The sequence below is a fragment of the Miniopterus schreibersii genome, assembly GCF_964146895.1.
Source record: "Miniopterus schreibersii genome assembly, chromosome: X".
Lineage (NCBI taxonomy): Eukaryota > Metazoa > Chordata > Mammalia > Chiroptera > Miniopteridae > Miniopterus > Miniopterus schreibersii.
This window is the reverse complement of record NC_138104.1, coordinates 104,457,017-104,481,565: the sequence shown is the minus strand read 5'-3', so window position 1 is coordinate 104,481,565 and position 24,549 is coordinate 104,457,017. Positions and strand designations below refer to the sequence as shown.

Genomic DNA, 24,549 nt, shown 5'->3' with positions numbered 1-24,549 from the left:
TTTATCTGCAAGGCTACATGATCCACCCGGTTCCTCGGGTTTTGCGGCAGTTTATCCACTTAAGCTCGTCACCCGAGTCGTACCCTTAACGACGTGGCCGACGTCTAATAAAATGCCTCTTATTTCTCTGCACCAAGTAAAAAAATCAAATAGCAGAAATAACGAAAACAATTACAAAAAGTCATAAATCGGACAGAGTTCTGACTTTTTTTTTTTTTAATTTAATTGGAAACCCCCATCCCAAACCGTCTGAAACGGGCTTCGCGCTGCGTGCCGTGAGCGCTCTAGTCGAGCCAGTTTTCCTTAGATAAAAACTCCGTGGCGTCGCGGAAGCCCTGTCGGTGCAGAGACTCCATTGTCCCGTGGCTGGGTGGGAACAGGGCCTGGTTAAGCCTCAGCAGGTTGGCCACGGACAGCTAGGACGGAAGACAAGGGGAAGCTGTGGGGTTTTACGGGACAGGGAGGTGTCCATATGTCGCGTCTGTAGCATAAGCGTTCTCCTCGTGGGCACGGTTTGCGATAAAGTAAAAAGTCAGGAGGAAGACATTCAGCGCGAACAGTTAACGCCACCCGTAGATGGGAGGACGGTTTCTCAGCCTGGGTCCCAGGGGTGTTTGGGGCCCGGTTCTCCCTTGCGGAGGGGCCGCCCTGTGCACCGCAGGGCGTTGAGCGGCACCCCTGGTCTCCACCCAGCAGGTGCCAACAGCACCTCCCAGATGTGACAGCCACTCGTGGCTCCAGACGCCGGCAAATGTCTCCGGCATTCACCCCCCCCCCCCCCCCCCGTGGAGAGCTAGAGGAAGGCAATTAATATTTTCATGTAAATTATTCAGCTGAGTCCCTACGTTTTTCTTCAATATCTTTATATACTCAATGACTGTCGCCTTTGAAATGAATAAATGATCTAACCTTTTAGGGCCCCGAAATCCTGCCAAGTGTATGGACACGAGAAAGAATTGAAGCAACAGAACGGGTTTCCCGATAGACGGGTATTAAGCCGTCAGACTTAACACACTCAGTCCACAGGTGCTGAGGTCCATATGCAGGAGGCACAATGTAAAGTGTTAAAAAAAAAAACAAAAAAAAATTACCACTGAGAAGATGTCGTTTGTGCAGAAAAGTATGGATGGGTTCCCCCAGTTTGGGGGGCGCGTGGAAAATTCTGGGTGAAGTCTGCAAACGCCAGGCAGCACCGTGACTCACCGCGATGTCCTGCTGGGCGATGCTGACGTAGAGGGGCAGCTGCCCCTTGTCCCGCGGGGAGATGTCCAGCCGGCCGCTGAAGGGCGAGACGGTCACCGTGCGGCCCACGGGCAGGACGGGCAGGCTGTTGGTGAGGCCGCCGTCCACCCACTTCTGTGGAAGGAAACGCCCTCGGTCAACGGGCGGCCACCACCCGGCGCCGACGGGGAGGGAAGGGCTCTGTCCTCACGCAGCCCGGGCCTGGGATATGCTCTTAAATTACTACGTATCCGGGGCTCATCCAACAGGGATTTTGTTCTGGAAGCTAAACAGATGTTTGCACCCATATCACAGGCCCATATGAGCAGAACCTGGCAGAACCGGGGAAGCTTCCAATGGCTAAGAAGCCTCAGCTCGGTCGTTTTGGATACGACGGCCCTCAGTTTGTCCTGATGACTTACATGCGTCAGAAGCCACGTGGAACTGGGTTGGGACGCGTTCCTGACCAGCGGGGAAGGCCAGGTTCACCTCTGACACGGGACACACCATCCCCCACCACAGCACATTTCAATTTTTTAAACTATTTTAGTTATTTAGTTATTTTTTAATGTTTTTAGGTTGATTTTTTCAGAGGGAGAGGGAGGGAGAGGGAGAGAGAGAAACATCAATGGGCTGCGTCCTGCACGCCCCCTACTGACCGGGAAGGGGACCGTCGGCTCCCTGGAGCACGGGGCGATGCTCAGCCCCTGGGCAACACATTTCAATTTCATTATGCAAACTGGAAATCAGCATTTTCCGCTGCAAACTGAAACGGAACCACCGGAAATCCTTCTCCTTCCTAAGCGGCTCCCGAGCACATGAGGTTATAAAGCCAAATAGAACGGGAGGTGCTCCCTAGAAAGCAGCGCCGCTGAGAAGGCAGCCTGGGCGCTCAGATCCACGAGAGCCACGAGAGCCACAGGAGCCACGGGAGCCACGAGAGCCACGGGAGCCACGGGAGCCACGGGAGCCACGCTGGGAGGAGAGGGGTGGACAGAGCAGGTGGGAAGCTCTGGAGGCTCCTGCAGCAGGAGATGCTGGGTGGGCGGCAGACACAGCACCACGTCCCTCACTCTGTATTTCGAGGCAGGGCCTCAACCCAGCCTTGAGCTGATGTCAAGACGTACTCGGCTCCAGCAATAAGCAAACACACAAAACAGGTGCGAGTTCCGCAAGGCGTATCTGTCATTGAAAGATCCTTCAACTGATACGCAAAATAAAAATATTTTTTAAGGGGTCCGGTCATGGTCGAGAAGCCTTCACAAAGAAGCCTGTACACTGAGTTTCACGTGAACATCTGAAGGTGATGTGGGAAAGCGAAGCCGGCTACGCAGCCCAGAGGTGAAGCGAGGGGGCAGAGGCGGTTACGACACAACGTCCGGAAGTCAGTTAAAGCGGCTCACGCCCTTTCTCTCCGGCGTCTTTTTTTTTTAAATGTCTTTCTTACTTGTTATTTCTAACGCCGGGGACTATGAGATGAGTACCGCACTGTTTACAACGGCCTTGGGCGGCTGCCCACTCTCTGAAAGGAAATAAAACTAAATAAACAGTGAAAACGGATTGAACATTTTTTTTTTTTTTTGAATTGCCTTTTGGTCGGGGAGAAAACATGGGTAGGTTAGATGAAAATGAACCCGGCCTGGAAGATCTCTGTACTGTCATTATTTTTAAAAGAACATAACACACATTATGACGTAATGATGTTACATGGATTATGTGGACACATATCCGTATGTTTGTGTGCATTTAACACGGCACAGTCACCTGTGTGTATATGAGCTACATGTCCATGCACGCCCATACGGGGTGTCCCAAAAAATGCACACATTTGGAATAATTATTCATTACAATGGGTTAAATCTGAAAAGAAAGGAACGTCCATTGAGCAATCAGGAAAAAAGCGTGTGTGCATTTTGGGGGACACCCTATATGTGTGTGCGGCTGTGTAAACACTGAATAAAGGAGGGTTACCACAAGAAGGCCCCCAAATATCTGCTTCTGTGCCCTATTGCCCCAGAGCTCCCTTTTCTTTTTTTTTTTCTTCTGGTTTTTGGGCGTGGACACCAATTTCTAGAACAGGCTAACATCTAGCAGGAAAAAAGTAAAAGGCACCTTCCAAAATTCTGTTTCACGTTCTCAATAGAATGTCTCGCCAAAAATGATGTAAAATGTGGATAGATTTCGTCAAGGGAGGGGAGAGAGAAGCCCGTGCCACGTGTCGGACACCTTAAGCAGGAGCTCACCTGACTTTTCTACTGAGGACAGAGGCCACCCGGGTGGCTAAGCTGAAAGCGTCCCAATTTGCTGCCGTTAATGACGGCTGTTTCAGGAAACGTTGTTTCCAAATTCTGTTTGGTCTCCTTAGCTGCTCTGATTGGATAAATGACTAGGAAGCACACATCTTCCCAAGTGCTTGATTAAATGTGCAGTGTCACCTGCTCCGGGCCACCCTGGCACAGCAGCCCGGGCACCCTCCGTGTGGCATCTTCCTCCTGAGTGACATACAGTCTCATGCACCACAGGGCTCCCCAAACCACACCTTCACCCCGGGGGATTCCAGCAGAATTTCTGGAAACAGCAATCAGGCAGCAATCGCTCGTTTCACCTCTACATGAAAAGTAGAAATAGCCCGGCCGGTGTTGCTCAGTGGTTGAGTGTGACCCATGCACCTAGAGGTTGCTGGTTTGATTGCTGGTCAGGCCATTCGATCCCCAGTAGGGGGCGCTCAGGAGGCGGCCCATCGACGTTTCTCTCTCATTGATGTTTCTCTCTTTCTCTCTCCCTTCCTCTCTCTCTAAAAACCTAAAAAAAATCAATTAAAAAATATTTTAAAAAAATAAAAGCGGGGATAGTTGACACTTCGTGAGCTACGGATAGCGCAGAGGCCTGCGTTTTAAACAGCTCTGTGCAGGCATGTCTGCTATTTGCTACATGTCCTTGCAGGTCACTCCCGCGTTCCCCCCTCAGGGGCCACATTCCACCAGCTGGGAGCTGCGGCCAGGAGCTCGCAGGAATCCCCGACCTCCCTCCAGGACAAGAATCCGCCGTTCGGCCCATGCTGGTCTTGCCCTGGGCCTGTTGAGCATGTGGCACCATCATCCTCAGAGGAAAGGGGAGGTCAAAAGCACAAAAACGCTCCCAGCAAAATGTGCTCAAAGCAAAGCCCGCTGCTGGCCCCGGGCCTGCGGTCATGGTCCTGGAGCCCTTTATGTCCAATACAGGAAAACAGGCAGTATGTTTACATTGAACCTCTGGCCAGAAGGGACTGGGACTGGGACTTTCCCCAATAAAAATAAAAAAAGAGCATGAATTTTATGTAGATGTGAAAAGGAGCATCCCAGTCATCCATTCGCAACGGCGAGATCGTGATAATAAGGGGCCACAGCTCCTGGATGTGATTCTTACTCTGTGTCATCAGAAACAAAAACTCTGTATAGAAAGAAATCCTATACATGGATTGGGAGCCGCCAGAACAAATCAGGATAAAATTGGATTCTCTAAAGGAACTGTGTCGAGTCTGGCCGGGCGTGGCTCAGCGGTCAAGCGTCGACCTAGGATCCAGGCGATCGGGGTTCGATTCCCGGTCAGGGCACATGCCCGGGTTGTGGGCTCGATCAATGACTCTCATCATTGATGTTTCTATCTCTCACTCTCCCTCTCCTTGCCTCTCTCTGAAATCAATAAAGATATATAAAATTAAAAAAAAAAATAAAGGAACTGTGTCGATACGGGAATTCCTGACAATTCGTCGGTTACGGGAACATTACCTGCCCTTTGTACTCCACGGGTCTCAGCCCTGCATAGATGGGCACGAAGCTGCTGGCCAAGAGGACCTGGGCGGGGGAAGAGAGAAATGGCTCGTTAACCCAGGCAGCCACGCTCAGGCGACAGGTTGCTACAGAAGTCTATGTTTCTTAAAAATTTTTTTTTGAATTGCTACACAAAATTTAAATAAGTTACGCATATTTCGAGTGCCCAATGGGACACGCTTAAGTCGAAGATAATACAGTGAGTCTGTGAAAAGACCCTAAAGAGGTAGGACAGCCCTGGCCGGTGTGGCTCAGTGGTCGAGCATCGTCTGTGCCCTGGTTCGATTCCTGGTCAGGGCACATGCCCAGGGTGTGGGTTCCATCCCGGCCTTGCAGGAGAGCAATGTTTCCCTCACATCAATGTCTCCCTCTCTCTAATATATATATAAGATATATATGAACATAATAAATACATATATATATTAGCGAGAGAGATGTACAGTGCCGTGTTCTCATGTCCCTCGACTTCCCCTGAGCAAACTGGGCATTTTGACTGTAGACAGCCCGGCTGTTACAAGATGCGAGTTCAGTTACGCGGAACTTCTTGAGCGTGTCGGGCGTGCACACGTTACTCGCGAGGGTTCCCTTGGGCGCACTTGGAAATAGGCACGCTGGCCCCCAAACAGGCTGGCGAGTCACTGGGTCCGTGCTGGTGAGGCCTCCGAGGGCGCTGCCCCCGGGAAGCAGTGTCAGGGCCGTGATTTCCGAGGTCAGCTCTCAAAGGCTGTGCATCTGGAGTGAGACGAAAGGGCAGAGCCAGGCAGGCCGCAGCCGGGCCTCCGCAGGACAATCCCAGCGGACGCGGCGGGAAGCCCTGATGTCTGCGCCGTGTGCGGGACGGGGCGGCCGCTTCCTGGGGCAGGTCCGCTCCTCCGACGGGTCTCCCGGCTCCCCACTGCCCAAGCCCCCCGAGGGGAGGGTCTTCCTGCTCCACGGCGCGGGAACCAGTCAGGTCAGTGTCAGCCCCTCTGCACCCGCCTAGGGCTGAACGCCCCTGCTGCTCCCCCCTCCGCGGCGAGGGGCCAGGCCGCCTCCGTGACCCTCCGGCCGGTGGGACATGAACCTGCTGGCATTAGGCAGGGCAAGGCAACAATTAGCTGCAGCTTTAAAACATTACGCCCCCAGGCGTGTCTTCTAAGTGCGGCCTGGCTGCCTCCCGGAGGCACTCGGGGAACGCACCCGTCCACGGCAGCCACGGGAAGATTCGCGGCCAGCGCACACATTGGGAAATGACAGTGCTCACGGGTCTTCACACAACCAGACGCTATAAACACCGTGATTCATGTCACTGCAAAAAAAAAAAAAACAAAAACAAAAAAAACCGTCCTCTCAGAACCAGAATTACGCGGTTTCTTTCCGTGTGTCAGAGTCTAATGTGCGGTTCGCCAGTCAGGGCTCGGGGCTCCCGACCTGTCTGGCTGAGAAACGCTGTCCAATTACTGTCCTGCCGAGAGTGACGGTGAGAGTCGCCGTGCGTGCCGCGGGGCGCGGGGGCCGGGAAGCGCCTGTCACCTCCCGATCGGGGGGGGGGTGTCCGCCCTGACGCCGGCTGCCGCTCTGCGGACCGAAGCAGGTTTCGTGGGAAATTAGCTTTCGATACTTGAGGACGGAGCGAGCGGCTGCTCGTGGTCTGCTCACGGCAACTTTGTTGCAAGGAAGCGGGATTTTCTAAGGAAGGAGATACACTGACGTTCTAAGGCCCCCCAGGAACAGGAGGCCTACACCCTGTAACTGTTACCTGTCTCCCTCGGGGTTCTCCCAGTGGGGTTGTTCTCAGCGAGAAATCTCAATACATCCCGAGCAGAGGTTCTCCGTGGGGGTGTCTGAGCCCCCCAGGCCCCCCGACTGTGTGCGTTGACCCTACCCATGTGGAAAGCAGCGCCCTCCCTCCCAGGCCCCATCCTTTGGCTCAGCACCTTCAGCGTCACCCGAACGGTAAAGCTCGGGTTTGGGGTTCGTTGCGTGCTTACTAAATAGGCCACGACACAAATAAACGTCAGCGGCGTCCCGGAGCGAGCCTGTAAAAGACCGCCAAGTGCATGCACAGCTCACATTCTCACCGGCTGTCTTCCCCTCGCGTTTGAGAGAAAAGGGGTGTTTGGAGAATTACACAGCCCGGCTCCCTTAGGAATGCATTCTGAACACGTGTCATCTACGCCCAAGTTTACGGCGCAGTTTCGCGAGAAGCCGGCCGTTTACTCAGAACCTGCTGGCGTCGTTGGAATTCAGAGACGGATTCCGATTTATCTTCCCCGGTCTCCCCAAGACAGCGGCCAATCTTGAATTCTGGCGTCGTCTCACCTCCGGGCGGCTGGATGCGAGATCTGGCTGCAGGAGCCCCCGCGACGCGCAAGGGGACTCAGGACGTCGCAGGAACGGGGGCAGGATGCTTCTCCGCAAGACAGACAGGGCTCCGCACGGAGGCCGCCCGGCGTATCTGCCCGGGGATGCACGTCGGCCCGAAGACCACCGCAGGCCACGCGGGGCCTCCGCTTCAGACACGGAGCGTTCGGCGCTTTCTATGAAACAGACAAGCGGCGCCCAGCGCGTCTCAAAATCATCTTGCTTAGCGACGGATGTGAGGTGTGACTTTATTTTGGTTTTTTGGTGTGTTTTTTTTTTTTTTGGTTAATCTTCACCTGAGGATTTTTAGAGAGTAGAAGGGAGGGAGGGACGGAGAAAGAAAAAATAAAAACTGTTTCTCTTCCCACCAACCCCGCCTCCCACGAAATGCCAGGACAGACACACGACTGGGCTAAGCTCTGCCGCTCTGTCTGAGGACGGCCTGTCCTGTCTGAGAACATCTCACTTCCACCTGAGGCCTCCGTGGACCGGCCGCCACCTGCCGTTGTCCTGCCCACTCAGGACCACTCGGGATCCTCAGGAGCCGGAGGCTCTCCCGCTCCCCTCCTTTCCCTCTGGGGCCTCCGCAGAACCGTCTGTGGAAATGTTTCTAGCAGGCACCCCAGAAGTCTCTGACCCCCGCCCGTGACCCCCGTCTCGCCTGCAGGCATTTCTTGCAGCAGCAGCCGACGGCTCGGTGACCGTTTCCTCTCTCGGGCCTCCTGAGCTGCCAGAGGAAACCCATACCCTGCGTGGCTTAGACACCACAGGAATTTATTTCTCACACTCCTGGGGGCTCCGAAGTCTAGGGGTCAGGAGATTCGGGGTCTGCTGAGCACCCGCTTCTGTGTCCTGCGCAGTGGAAGGGCAAGAGCTCTCTGGGGGCGTCCTTTCCAAGGGCACTAACCGCATTCGCGGGGCCTCACCCTCGTGGCCTCACGGCCTCCCACGGGCCGGACGTCCTGACACCACCACAGGGGAGCTGGGATCCAACGTGTGCACTTGGGAGGGAATCACCTTCCAGTCTGCGGGGCTAAGCCGAATCGCCGTGGAGATAAGATCCAGGGCGCCACGGAAGCCAAACCCCAAACAAAACGACTCTCTGGGCCACATCATCGGTCAACTGAGGTTCTCAGAAAATCGCCAACGGTCACTGCAGCCGCCCAGTGAAAGAATGCTTTTCATGCCACTAAAAAAGGGACGTGAATTATCATCGTTTCGGTCGGAATCATCCCGCTACTTTCAGAAGAGAAGGGCCGTGGTGGAGACGGGTGACATCCGAGGCCTGGACAGGGCCAAACGGGGACGAGATCCAGGTCCCGAGACATCCCAGCCGCGGGTCAGCACACGGCCCGTGAACAGAGGGGAGAGGGAGGGGAAAGAACCGAACGCAGGACGGGTGCGAGCGACTGAGCCTGCAGGAACAGCTGCGGCGGGCGGACACACCGGGTGCTGACCAGTGCTGCATTCGTATGGATCTTTTATTTTTTATTTTTAAAGAATAGCTTATTGATTTTGAGAGAGAGAGGAAGGGAGAGGGAGGGAGAGAGAGGAAACGCGGGCCGCCTCCTGAGCGCCCCCTACTGGGGAGGGAGCCCGCAGCCCTGGCATGCGCCTGGCTGGGAATCGAACCGGCCGCCTCCTGGCGCCTGGGTGACGCGCGACCAACCGAGCCACACCGGCCAGGGCGTATTCGTTCATTACTTACTAAATATTATCCATCGCCCACGTGTGTACAGGGCTTTGTGGTATGAGAACCCACTTGTCGTGCTTTTTTGTTTTAAATTTACTCTTTACAGCCACACCGGTTAGCTTATCGGGTCCATTTCACAGCTGAGCAACTAGGGGCTCCGGCGTGATTCGTCCCAGAGGTCCCTGTCAGGGAAGGACGGGTCCCCGTGAGTCCCGGGGGGCGACCCGGAAGCAATAATCCAAGGCTGCAGGGAGAAGGGGCTTAAAGTAGACACAGACGCAGACACAGACAGACACAGACACACACAGACACAGACACAGAAACACACAGACACACAGAGACACACACATAGACACACACACACAGATACAGACACAAACACACAGAGACACAGACACACAGAGACACAGATACACACAGACACACACAGACACAGATACAGACACAGACACACAGAGACACAGACACACACAGACACAGACACACACAGACACAGACACACAGAGACACAGACACACACAGACACAGACACACACAGACACAGATACAGACACAGACACACACAGACACAGATACACACAGACACACAGACACACACAGACACACACAGACACAGACACACACAGACACACACAGACACACAGAGACACACACAGATACAGACACACACAGACAGACACACACAGACACAGATACAGACACAGACACAGACACACACAGACACACAGACACACACAGACACACACAGACACAGACACACAGACACACAGAGACACACACATAGACACACACACACAGATACAGACACAGACACACAGAGACACAGACACACACAGACACAGACACACACAGACACAGATACAGACACACACAGACACAGATACACACAGACACAGAGACACAGATACACACAGACACACACAGACACACACAGACACAGATACAGACACACACAGACACAGATACACACAGACACACAGAGACACAGACACACACAGACACAGACACACACAGACACAGATACAGACACACACAGACACAGACACACACAGACACAGATACAGACACACACAGACACAGATACACACAGACACAGAGACACAGATACACACAGACACACACAGACACACACAGACACACACAGACACAGATACAGACACACACAGACACAGATACACACAGACACACAGAGACACAGACACACACAGACACACACAGACACAGACACAGACACACACAGACACAGACACACACAGACACAGACACACACAGACACACACAGACACACACAGACAGACACACACAGACACACAGAGACACAGACACACACAGACACACAGAGACACAGACACACACAGACACAGATACAGACACACACAGACACAGACACACACAGACACACACAGACACAGATACACACAGACACACACAGACACACACAGACACACACAGACAGACACACACAGACACACAGAGACACAGACACACACAGACACAGACACACACAGACACAGACACACACAGACACACACAGACACACACAGACACACACAGACACAGATACAGACACAGACACACAGAGACACAGACACACAGAGACACAGACACACACAGACACAGACACACACAGACACAGATACAGACACACACAGACACAGACACACACAGACACACACAGACACAGATACACACAGACACACACAGACACACACAGACACACACAGACAGACACACACAGACACACAGAGACACAGACACACACAGACACAGACACACACAGACACAGACACACACAGACACAGACACACACAGACACACACAGACACAGATACACACAGACACACACAGACACACACAGACACACACAGACAGACACACACAGACACACAGAGACACAGACACACACAGACACAGACACACACAGACACAGACACAGACACACACAGACACAGACACACACAGACACAGATACACACAGACACACACAGACACACACAGACACACACAGACAGACACACACAGACACACAGAGACACAGACACACACAGACACAGACACACACAGACACAGATACAGACACACACAGACACAGACACACACAGACACACACAGACACAGATACACACAGACACACACAGACACACACAGACACACACAGACAGACACACACAGACACACAGAGACACAGACACACACAGACACACACAGACACAGACACACACAGACACACACAGACACACACATAGACACACACACACAGATACAGACACAGACACACAGAGACACAGACACACAGAGACACAGATACACACAGACACACACAGACACACACATAGACACACACACACAGACACAGACACAGACACACAGAGACACAGACACACAGAGACACAGACACACACAGACACAGACACACACAGACACAGATACAGACACACACAGACACAGACACACACAGACACACACAGACACAGATACACACACACAGACACAGATACACACAGACACACAGAGACACAGACACACACAGACACACACAGACACAGACACAGACACACACAGACACAGACACACACAGACACAGATACACACAGACACACACAGACACACACAGACACACACAGACAGACACACACAGACACACAGAGACACAGACACACACAGACACACACAGACACAGATACAGACACACACAGACACAGACACACACAGACACACACAGACACAGATACACACAGACACACACAGACACACACAGACACACACAGACAGACACACACAGACACACAGAGACACAGACACACACAGACAGACACAGACACACACAGACACACACAGACACACACAGACACACACATAGACACACACAGACACAGACACAGACACACAGAGACACAGACACACAGAGACACAGATACACACAGACACACACAGACACACACAGACACACACAGACACAGATACAGACACAGACACACAGAGACACAGACACACACAGACACAGACACACACAGACACAGACACACACAGACACAGATACAGACACACACAGACACAGACACACACAGACACACACAGACACAGATACACACAGACACACACAGACACACACAGACACACACAGACAGACACACACAGACACACAGAGACACAGACACACACAGACACAGACACACACAGACACAGACACACACAGACAGACACACACAGACACACAGAGACACAGACACACACAGACACAGACACACACAGACACAGACACAGACACACACAGACACAGACACACACAGACACAGATACACACAGACACACACAGACACAGATACACACAGACACACACAGACACACACAGACACACACAGACAGACACACACAGACACACAGAGACACAGACACACACAGACACAGACACACACAGACACAGACACACACAGACACACACAGACACAGATACACACAGACACACACAGACACACACAGACACACACAGACAGACACACACAGACACACAGAGACACAGACACACACAGACACACACAGACACAGACACACACAGACACACACAGACACACACATAGACACACACACACAGATACAGACACAGACACACAGAGACACAGACACACAGAGACACAGATACACACAGACACACACAGACACACACATAGACACATACACACAGACACAGACACAGACACACAGAGACACAGACACGCACAGACACAGACACACACAGACACAGATACAGACACACACAGACACAGACACACACAGACACACACAGACACAGATACACACAGACACAGACAGACACACACAGACACACACAGACACACACAGACACAGATACAGACACACACAGACACAGACACACACAGACACACACAGACACAGATACACACAGACACACACAGACACACACAGACACACACAGACAGACACACACAGACACAGATACAGACACACACAGACACAGACACACACAGACACACACAGACACAGATACACACAGACACACACAGACACACACAGACACACACAGACAGACACACACAGACACACAGAGACACAGATACACACAGACACACACAGACACACACAGACACACACAGACACACACAGACACAGACACACACAGACACACACAGACACAGATACACACAGACACACACAGACACACACAGACACACACAGACAGACACACACAGACACAGATACAGACACACACAGACACAGACACACACAGACACACACAGACACAGATACACACAGACACACACAGACACACACAGACACACACAGACACAGATACAGACACAGACACACAGAGACACAGACACACACAGACACACACAGACACACACAGACACAGATACAGACACAGACACACAGAGACACAGACACACAGAGACACAGATACACACAGACACACACAGACACACACAGACACACACAGACACAGATACAGACACAGACACACAGAGACACAGACACACAGAGACACAGACACACAGAGACACAGACACACACAGACACACACAGACACAGATACACACAGACACACACAGACACACACAGACACACACAGACAGACACACACAGACACACAGAGACACAGACACACACAGACACAGACACACACAGACACAGACACACACAGACACACACAGACACAGATACACACAGACACACACAGACACACACAGACAGACACACACAGACACACAGAGACACAGACACACACAGACACAGACACAGACACACACAGACACAGACACACACAGACACAGATACACACAGACACACACAGACACACACAGACACACACAGACAGACACACACAGACACACACAGACACAGACACACACAGACACAGACACACACAGACACAGATACAGACACACACAGACACAGACACACACAGACACACACAGACACAGATACACACAGACACACACAGACACACACAGACACACACAGACAGACACACACAGACACACAGAGACACAGACACACACAGACACACACAGACACAGACACACACACAGACACACACAGACACACACATAGACACACACACACAGATACAGACACAGACACACAGAGACACAGACACACACAGACACAGACACACACAGACACAGACACAGACACACACAGACACAGACACACACAGACACAGATACACACAGACACACACAGACACAGATACACACAGACACACACAGACACACACAGACACACACAGACAGACACACACAGACACACAGAGACACAGACACACACAGACACAGACACACACAGACACAGACACACACAGACACAGACACACACAGACACACACAGACACAGATACACACAGACACACACAGACACACACAGACACACACAGACAGACACACACAGACACACAGAGACACAGACACACACAGACACACACAGACACAGACACACACAGACACACACAGACACAGATACAGACACACAGAGACACAGACACACACAGACACACACAGACACACACAGACACAGATACAGACACACAGAGACACAGACACACACAGACACACACAGACACAGACACACACAGACACACACAGACACACACATAGACACACACACACAGATACAGACACAGACACACAGAGACACAGACACACAGAGACACAGATACACACAGACACACACAGACACACACATAGACACACACACACAGACACAGACACAGACACACACAGACACAGACACACACAGACACAGACACACACAGACACAGATACAGACACACACAGACACAGACACACACAGACACACACAGACACAGATACACACAGACACAGACAGACACACACAGACACACACAGACACACACAGACACACACAGACACAGATACAGACACACACAGACACAGACACACACAGACACACACAGACACAGATACACACAGACACACACAGACACACACAGACACACACAGACAGACACACACAGACACACAGAGACACAGACACACACAGACACAGACACACAGACACAAATACACAGAGACACAGACACAGACACACGCCCTTGAAGCTATAGGATTCTGGCTGGATTTTCAGATATACGGACGCCCTGCCTTTAATGAAGGTAGCAGGCAGCTGGTGGGTCATGAAGGGCCTCGCGTTTTTTTAAATATATTGATCTCAGAGAGAGGAAGGGAGGGGGAGAGAGAAACATCCATGATGAGAGTCATTCATGGGCTGCCTCCTGCTCGCCCCCTGCTGGCGACCGAGCCGACCACTCCAGCCTGGGCCCCGACCGGGAATCGAACCCCGATCTCCTGGATCCCGGGTCGATGCTCAACCGCTGAGCCACACCGGCCGGGCGAACCGCACATTTTTTAAAACATCAGTAAGGGGACAAATGAGCGAAAGGCGAAAGTACCTACAAAATGCCCCGTGGCCGCTCCCATCACCAGGGTTTGCGACTTGCCCACATTCCTTTACAGTCCGCCGACTGACACAGGGGCTACTCGGCCTCTGTTTTCATCTCAATCCCTCTCTTCCGTCTCTGCGTCTCTCTGTCTCTGTGTCTCCCTCATCTACAGACTCTGCAGACCGTGAAGTAAACCCAAGGCCGTGCGTGCGGGCCGGGTATGCTCAGCTCCCGAGAGGCTCACCTTACACCTGCAGAGCTCCACCCTCGGCTTGGGGGACTCACACGCTCCCGTCCCTGCCCAAGGATGGGAGGGGCTGGCAGGCGGCTTCCTCTGCCCCCTGCCCACCGACCTAGACACTCAGAGCACCCATCTCAGGCTGCAGACCTCAGACAGGGGCTCCTACTGGCCTCAGCTTTAGTCAGGACAAGCTCGACGACACGGGTCCTCAGAAAGGGGGTCCTTTCCTTTCCCCTGGCGCATTGCCCAGTCCTCACCGGGTCTGATTCTGCTGAGCTAAGTGCCCGTGAGTGCTCCAGCACCCAGTTCACCCGTTTTCACAGCCGGCCCCTGCTCTCAAGGCCCTGGGCATCCCTCCTCTTTTCGGTTCTGAAAAGGTGAGAGCGCTCGACTAACCCTTCCAAAGCTTCTCGTATGACCTAGGATCACGGCGAACTGTTCAGTTACGCGCCTTACGAGGTATTCCGCATCTGTGTCAGCTACTTCTGTTCTGTTCAATGAACTCAAGTAATTACACCAATTCTCTGAATAGTTATTATCCAAAACAAAGGAAACGGGGAAGAAAACAACACGTTTACTTCTTGCAATAGTTGGCTGTGGCTGCAGTAACAAATTACCACAAGCTCGGAGACTTAACACGTGGCGCCTTTAGGATCCCGAGGTGTAGACGGTGGCATCTGGGTCTCACCAGGGCCAAGTCAAGGCGGGCAGGGCTGCCTGCCGTCCTGGAGGTGGCGGGGACGTTCTGTGCCCTCGCTCACTCAGACAGGGGCAGAATCCCTGTGCACCCGGCTGCGGACTGAGGTCCCCTTGGCCATGCTGGTGACGGGGCACGTGGCCCGGGGCTCCTGAAGCTGCATCCAGGGAAGGCCTCCATAAAGGACTCATGGTTAGTGTGGGTCCACCCGGGGCAGCCAGCATTCCTGTCTCCATCTCTAGACCCTGACCTGAACCTCACCCACACAATCCCTGTTACCAGACAGAGTGGCATCCCCACAGCAAAGGAACTGAAAGGAGGGTGTTTTTTCCCCAGGTGCGGCGTCATCGGGCACAAAGCTAGAGACCTGGCCTGGAGTCCGGCTGCCGGATTAATGTGTACAGGCCGGGGCCCATAGCGAGGGGAGCCAAGGACAGGCTCCAGGACAAGGGCCTGCCCTGGGTTTATGCCACAATGACAGCCAGGGCTGTGCCCGCGGAAACCGGAAGCAGTGTTCCAACCGAAAGGGAGCCTGAGGCAGACGGATGGGCACTGACAGTGAGTCACGATTCGGGAGTGGGCTGACCCGTTCCTCCATTTATATTTTGTAAGTCTGTATAAGATTATAATAAGGTTACAGAAAAATGCCCTTTGGTGAGATACGGCTATTAATGCATTAGCGAGAGACCGGCGTAATCAGGACACCAAGCGTAAGTAAATACTCTAACCTCTTCAATCGCACAGTAATTTAACGTGTCAGCTCAACATTTCATTAGGTGTTTCAAATGATATCATTCAAACCGCGAGACCCAAACAGTACGATTCGGTAGTGAGATCAATGCATTCGCTTGCTGTCTAACCCAGGCGGAACGTGGACCCCTCACTCTCAATCTACCAGCTGCCCCGGTCTCCAAACACGCCTTCTCCACATTACCTGAGGCTTCCTGCTGTGATTCCCATGGAAGGAGGAAGGAAAGAAGGGAGGGAGGGAGGGAGGGAGGAAGGGAGGGAGGGAGGGAGGGAGGGAGGGAGGAAGGAAGGAAGGAAGGAAGGAAGGAAGGAAGGAAGGAAGGAAGGAAGGAAGGAAGGAAGGAAGGAAGGAAGGAAGGAAGGAAGGAAGGAAAAATCGCCCAGCTTTCGTAAGAAAAGCCCACCCTTTCCAACTTACAAAAACTTAACGTATTACCTTAGCAAGCACATTACCGTGTGCAAATCTGTCGCCCAAGTCTTTCCCAGAGGCAGTGGATTCTCAACCAACCAACTTCCCAGTGTTTCTGGACAGAAGGGCCTCAGAACCGAAGGGGCGTAAACGAAAGGGAAAGTGAGACTGAAAAGCTGAGACCTGGGTTCCGGAATCCGCTCCCTCCGGCACCCAGTATAACCTGGGTCTGGCCCATACACGTCCCACTCATTTCTCTTCTGTTAAAAAGCGGTACCAGGCCAGGTCGGCGTGGCTCAGTGGTTGAGCGTTGACCTGTGATCCAGGAGGTCACAGTTTGACTCCCGGTCAGGGCACATGCCCAGGTTGTGGGCTTGATCCCCAGTAGGGGGCGTGCAGGAGGCAGCCCGTCAACATATTTTTTTTTAAATTCTTAAAAAAGAAAAATAGCAGTGCCAGGGCAGCGACCGCCCCTGTCCTCCATGATTCACAGAAGGACCTCGCCGAGCATCACAGGACACACACACAGTCTTCCAGGAACTGCCAAGTACCATCGGCTACGTTAACTCAGGGAGCTGCTATTGCTACTACACTGCACCGGAGACCCGCCTCCCAGAATAAACGTGAGGGCGCTAACGGTCCCGAGGCAAACGGGGAACTAGAACGGAGGCCTCCGAGGCTGTGCGTCTGGAGGGGGTGGATCCGTTCACGGAGCACATCATTCACTCACTGAGCAGGGATCGTCTCAGGCCTGGCGGGAAGCGACGGATGTAGGAACGTGGGGCGCTCGGTGCCGCTGGGACGTGTTTACGGGAGACGGGCCGACTCCTCCTAACAGGAGTGCGTTACCTGAATGAGGTCCTCCCTGGAGGAGAAACTTGAGACCAGGGAATTCTCTCGGGTCTTGGTGTTGGTGATGGACACATGCAGTCGGCTGTGGGCCAGCTCGTGAGCGTTGGGAGGGAGAATCGCCTCTATTCCACTTCTGGGGAAGAAAACGGGGCCCGTCACTCGCCTTTTTATTAGTATTATTTTGGTAACTCTCAGCCAAAGATATTTTTTTCCATTGATTTTTAGAGAGACAGTGGAAGGGAGGGATGGAGGGAGGGAATCATGGACATGAGAGAGACACAGTGATTGGTGGCCTCCTGCACACACCCCATCCGGGGCAGGGGATCCATCCTGCAACCCAGGTGCATGCCCTTGACTGGGAATCGAACCCGAGACCCTCCGGTGCAGGGACCGACGCTCTAAGAACTAAGCCACACCAGCCAGGTCTCGCCTTTTGTTCCTGAACACCTTGTAAATACCGGCAGAGCTGAGCTTGCACGGTTTATAGGGTCAACCGTCTTCACATGCTTTGGGGTATGTACTCTGTCCCACATACACACACACACCTCAGTCGGGCCATGAAATCGTAGCCGGGGGTCACTGCCCCGAAAGACTGCCTTCGGATTTCTTCTGCAAACTTGTAGGTAAAGTCGTTGCATTCCTGAAAAAGAAAATTAACAGGTGGCTCTAGGTTTTGTCAAAAAAACTCCTTCTGGTTCCCGATGACACAGCACCTGGGCCCTGTGCACCCAACGCCGGTCTTCGGAGGCCACACCCCTTCACAGGTGTGCAAATCCCCCCCTGGCCTGGGCTTCACCCACCATTCTTGGTCCCCAAGCAAGCCATGTGTTGTCCCAAATCCAACCATGTGTTTTTCTTTGCAAATCCCCTCACATGGCATTGCCCACACCTGCAGAGCTCTTGCGGGCTCGATCCTAATTCTAGCTGAGCACATTCTTCCAGGTTTTCTCCAACGCAGGAAACCTCCTGTCCTGCCCGATCCCATGGCCTTGGCAATAGCGCTGATTATTAACGACAGCACCATTATCAGAGAAAGAGTCGTGATGACTCTCCTTCGCCTGTACGGAGTCTGAGACTTTGGAGACCAGCCTTGGGCACTGGCATTTTGGGACCGTGTCCTATGGAGGTCTCATGAGCAGTGGAGACTGGGACCCACTCGCTCAGCCTCGGTCTGCTCATTGTCACATAACCGTTGCAGGTGAATACAATCACCCACGACGTAACGGGTAAGAAAACAGGCCTGAAGAGGTTAAATATCTTTCCTAATATCATCAAAGATGAGGGTCATCAGTCCGTGTACCAAGAGGCTGCCAGTTCCATTGCTGGTCAGGGCACAGGCCCCGGTTATGGGCTCGATCCCCAGTAAGGGGCGTGCAGGAGGCAGCCAGTCTCTGTTTCTCTCCCATCGATGTTTCTCTCTCTCTCTCTCACTCTCCCTTCCTCTCTCTTTAAAATCGATTTTTTAAAAAAATTGGAAAAAAACAAACAAAACAACAGCTATAAAAAAAGAGGGTCATAAGCAGGATTGGAACCCAGGCCTGTCTTTCACTCAGCAACCCGCCAGGCAAAAGGCACTGGGCTAGGCATGGGGATTGGGCGGAAATGAGACTCGCAGCCCCTGCCCAGTAGAGATTTGGGGTTGGCCCCAACGAGCAGGTCACACAGTATATTGTGAGAGCACCTGTGAGGGAGACAGAACCGAGCTCCCTGCTGCCCCTTACGATGCCCACATCCTAGTCCCCAGAATCAGGGGCTGTGTGACCTTACGTGGCAAAGGAGACTTTGCAGGTGTGATTAGTTACGGACCTCGGGATGGAGGGATGGTCCTGGTTACCCAGGTGGGCCCCATGTCATCACAGGCTCCCTATAAGTGAAAGAGGGAGGCAGGACAGCCAGAGTTAGAGATGCTGTGGTATTTAAAGGTGCAGGAGGGACCGTGAGCCAGGCAATGCGGGCACCTCTTAGAAACTGAAAGAGGCGGGAGTGAGATGGTCCCCTCGGGGCCTGCAGAGGGAGGGAGCGTGGCCCTGCTGGCACTTTGATTTCAGCTCCTCAAGACCTCTGCAGACCGGTGACCTCCAGAACGATAACAGAATAAACATGCGCTGTGCTGAGCCCCTAGGCCTGGGGTCATTTGCCGCAGCAGCAACAGGAAACCGTGGGCATAAACCTCCAACGTCAGGGGCCGCCCAAGGCTTCCCTCCAACCTCACATCGAGGCTGCGGCCTGGGACAGGAATAGGAGGGGAGTTGGAGAGGAGATGGAGGTGTTAGGACGACAGGCGAGGACAAGAGTGACAACCTCCCAGACGGGGTGGAGTCCCCAGAGGGAGGAGGGGGGGAGAGAGAGAGAAACTTCGATGTGAGAGAAACACATTGATTGGCTGCCTCCTGCATGCACCCTGACTGGGCCTGGGGATCGGACCTGCAACCCAGGTATGTGCCCTTAACTGGGAATCGAACCCGAGACCCTACAATATGCAGGCTGACGCTCCAACCACTGAGTCAAATGGGCCAAGGCTATTTTCTTGTAATTAATTCCAGTAACATACACAGCCCTGAAAGACTGGAAACTGGTTAAGGAATGGGCTTCCTCGCCCGTGCGTTACCCACTGTCTAGCGCCAGCCCTTGCAAAGCACGAGGGCTGGGGAAAGGCTTGCCGGGCAAGCTCTTAACATCCCAACGTCTAGATCTGCCTCCTGCCCAAAATACCCCGGCGGGCGTCAGGTGCTCCTCTGAATTATGCATGCATAGCTCAGGCCTAGATTAATTACTCCCCTATTTGTCACAACACCACAAGCGTGAGGAACTTACACCACCCGCCAGAACAGAGCTGACGGGGAGTGGAGTGGGTGGCAAACAGTTGGCTCAAAAAAACTCAAAGCCATCCCACAAGTGCTATGTCTCAAATGCTAAAGAGAAATTAAGCCACGTGGCTGAACACTGACTTTGCAGAAGGAGAAGTGAGGACGCCCTGGGTAAATAAAGAGGAGCATCCTCCGGCGGCCTCCCACGTGAGCAGCAGGACAGACGTACTCTTAGGCGGTACAGGCACAATTAGACCGTACAACCGGGTCTCCGATGGACTGAGGGAGAAACAGCAGGTAATGTGATTTGAACCTGTGGTGATTCGAGTCCCAAATTCAGGTAAAGCATTCGACGTCCGACCATCACAGAATTTCAGGTAAGTCAGTGGCTGTGTTATTACAGTATTTCCAGATCATGTTAATCCTAAATCACACCTAATACATCTATAAGTCGGCTGAAGATCCGAAACCGTGTCGACCCACCTCCAAGGCTCAGCGTCTGCCCCACCTAAATGAAAGACTGCACTACAGGGGAGGAAATGACCCCGCAGTAGCTCGAGTTTCAAAAAGAAAACAAAGTTGGGGCCCAGCCAGCGTGGCTCAGTGGTGGAGAGTTGACCCATGAACCAGGAGGTCACGGTTTGAATCCCGGTCAAGGCATACGCCCTGGTTGTGGGCTCCGTCCCCAGTAAGGGGCGTGCAGGAGGCAGCCGATCCATGACTCTCTCATCATTAATGTTTCTCTCTCTCTCCCTTCCTCTTTCTGAAATCAATAAAAACATTTAAAAAAAAAAAAAGAAAATGTAAATGTGACTTAAATCCATTCTTGGGTATGAATGTATTAATCATTACTTGATTATGGTTCAGAGCCACGGAAGTATGGAAGTAATTAACAAATAAAAGGCTCTCCACCTACAGCAGCCGGCTCTCAAAGTCGGCAAATGCATAATCCCTGTCTAGCAGCAGAGCAGAGATTTTTAAAGCATAAACTGCATTAAGTGAAATACATAATGAAGGCTTGTTTCTATTATTTCTGCATAAACCGCTTGGAATTCAGGGCCTCTCCGTTACTGTGAGAATGAAAAACAAATTAAACTCTAATATCATCCCACGCCATAGAAACTGCAGGTCCCCATTTCGGTGGGTAACGTGAGCAGCTATGAGCAGGGTCATCCGCCACGTGCTCAAGGCCTTGAAAACGGGCCCTGGGCTCTTCTCGTGATGCCCATAAGAAAGAAACAGGGCTGAAATCTTAAGACGAAACAAACATATAAGAGCAAAACAATGCACGATAGTTTCTGTCTCACTGTCACCCAAGAATAATCTTTTCCAAATCCTAATGATTACATTTCATAAGACAGATTTTAACGTTTTCCGTTTCCCAGGCAAAGGGTTATTTCTCTGCCGTTAACGTTAACACTCATCTCTGCTGTTCGGTCTTAATCTCTTGCCGAGGATCACAGCCTCGTTGTTGCTTAATTACCTCTATTTTTTCTGGTGCTGTTAGCAGGACAGAAGCAACCAAGGATCCTGCAGACGCCCCGGCAAAGGCCTTGACATGCTCCAGGAGTTTCTGGCCGTGTTTGCAGAAGGCCGACGCTGCCCCCAAGTGGTAAATGCCCAGAAACCCACATGCTGCAAAGGACAAGTTGATGTGCTTCATTCCAGCTGCGAAATTGGCCACACACACAAAAAAAAAAACACAGGAAAGCTCTAAATTGGTACCATTTGTGCTCCTCGTGATTCCAAGCCTGTCTTTTAACAGGTAATGCTTTGTTCTACGCACAGTTTTTTCCCCATTAAAGTCTAATCAAACGCCCCAGTCTTTCAAGGAAACCTTTTCTCTCTCCCTCTTTCACCTTGACCCAAAGTTTTAATTTTTAAAAAAATTTCGACATCCCATATTTGCTCAGTAGATTATGCAACCTGCTGAACACACATGCAGGTTATTCATGAGGTTATGCAAACCACTACTTAATTCCTTGGTAGGAAACAGGTGGGCAGATTCCAGCTGGCCAGGCATGTGGTCTTTTTCCCCTGGGCCTTTGGAAACTTTTGGGGGGGCAATGCCCCACTGTGGACGCGTAAAATCTACGAGACTCCAGCAAACCCCCGATGATCCACACATTTGGCGTCTGCAAGTGCATCAGCCAATTGCAAAGGCAGGCCCCTGGCCTCGCCTCCCATTTCCATTTGGAGCATCCATCGTTTCTTAAAATAACAACCCAAACACTGGAGCCCACAGCAGCCCAGTTTCTTAGGACCGTCTGAGGTCATGACCCCCAGGGCCCTGGAGACTCAAGGAAATGTCTGCACCCCCTGAAACCTGCAAGAAATCTAACGATAAACCGCCGTGGGCTCAGGCCTCCGTGGGCAGGGCCCCCACGCGGGTGAAATCGCGCCCCCACAATGCTGCGCGCTGGGCGGCCTGCAGGGCTTCCCCGGGACCCCAATTCCGAGGCCCTGGTAAGAGGCGCGGGGCCCAGGCTTCACATTCGGGGGCCGGGAGCCTCTGCGCTGACGCACCCGCTGGGCCCCGTGCGGGCGGGAGCTGCAGCTGAGCCGCAGGTTTGGTTTAATTTCTGCAGATCGTGGGGTGAGGGACCCGGGGCTCAGCCTCCGCAGCGCGCAGGCGCAGTGTCCCCCGCGGCCCGCAGGAGACAGACCCGGGGGGGCCGCCAGACCAGGCCCCGGGCGACCTTACAGACCCCGCGAGTCACCAAGGCAACCGCTAGGGAGCCAAGCACGCCCGCCCCCCGCCCCGCCCTACCAAGGCGGGCCCCAGGCGCTTCCGCGTCCGGAACCGGAAGGCGGGCCCGGCCGTCCATCAATGACGCCCCGCCCCGCCCCGCCAAAGCAGGCCTGAGGCACTTCCGCGTCGAATGCCCGGAAGGCGGGGCCATGCTGTCAATCAGTGAGGCCCCGCCCTACCAAAGCAGGCCTGAGGCACTTCCGTGTGGAACATCCGGAAGGCGGGGCCATGCTGTCAATCAGTGAGGCCCCGCCCTACCAAAGCAGGCCTGAGGCACTTCCGCGTTGAATGCTCGGAAGGCGGGGCCATGGTGTCCATCAACGAGGCCCCGCCCACCAAAGCAAGCCTGAGGCACTTCCGTGTGGAATGCCTGGAAGGCGGGGCCGGGCCGTCCATCAGTGAGGCCCCGCCCACCAAAGCGGGCCTGAGGCACTTCCGTGTGGAATGCCTGGAAGGCGGGGCCGGGCCGTCCATCAATGAGGCCCCGCCCTACCAATGCAGACCTGAGGCAGCTCGGGAGTCGAACGCCACCGCTTCCTCTTCTAAACCGGAAGACG

The 24,549-nt window shown here is 53.0% G+C and overlaps 1 protein-coding gene across 4 annotated transcripts; it reads right to left on the bottom strand.

Annotated features, from left to right (window-relative positions):
- Positions 1 to 185: 185 nt before the first annotated feature.
- PNPLA4 (patatin like domain 4, phospholipase and triacylglycerol lipase) lies at positions 186 to 24,549 on the bottom strand. Of its 4 annotated transcripts, none has more exons than XM_081125795.1 (7): positions 23,767 to 24,023; positions 22,724 to 22,908; positions 18,979 to 19,073; positions 18,431 to 18,566; positions 4,989 to 5,054; positions 1,204 to 1,356; positions 186 to 416 (listed from the first exon to the last, which is right to left on the bottom strand). In XM_081125795.1, the coding sequence occupies exons 2-7, from the start codon at positions 22,901 to 22,903 to the stop codon at positions 285 to 287; spliced, it is 762 nt and encodes a 253-aa protein (XP_080981921.1). In that variant the 5' UTR covers positions 22,904 to 22,908; positions 23,767 to 24,023; the 3' UTR covers positions 186 to 284. The 4 variants fall into 4 exon arrangements, with proteins under 4 accessions (XP_080981921.1, XP_080981922.1, XP_080981923.1 ...); XM_081125796.1 differs by lacking the exon at positions 23,767 to 24,023 and adding an exon at positions 24,496 to 24,549 and having other exon boundaries at positions 221 to 416; XM_081125797.1 differs by having other exon boundaries at positions 221 to 416; positions 24,011 to 24,039.

Excerpts from the sequence above, each read along its gene's own strand:
- PNPLA4 (XM_081125796.1), bottom strand. The coding sequence starts at position 22,903 with ATGAAGCACATCAACTTGTCCTTTGCAGCATGTGGGTTTCTGGGCATT. Across the intron at positions 18,567-18,978 it reads GATTTCATGGCCCGACTGAG|AAGTGGAATAGAGGCGATTC; the intron begins GTGTGTGTGTGT and ends TTTCTTCCCCAG. Across the intron at positions 5,055-18,430 it reads CCAGGGAGGACCTCATTCAG|GTCCTCTTGGCCAGCAGCTT; the intron begins GTAACGCACTCC and ends TCCCCCGCCCAG.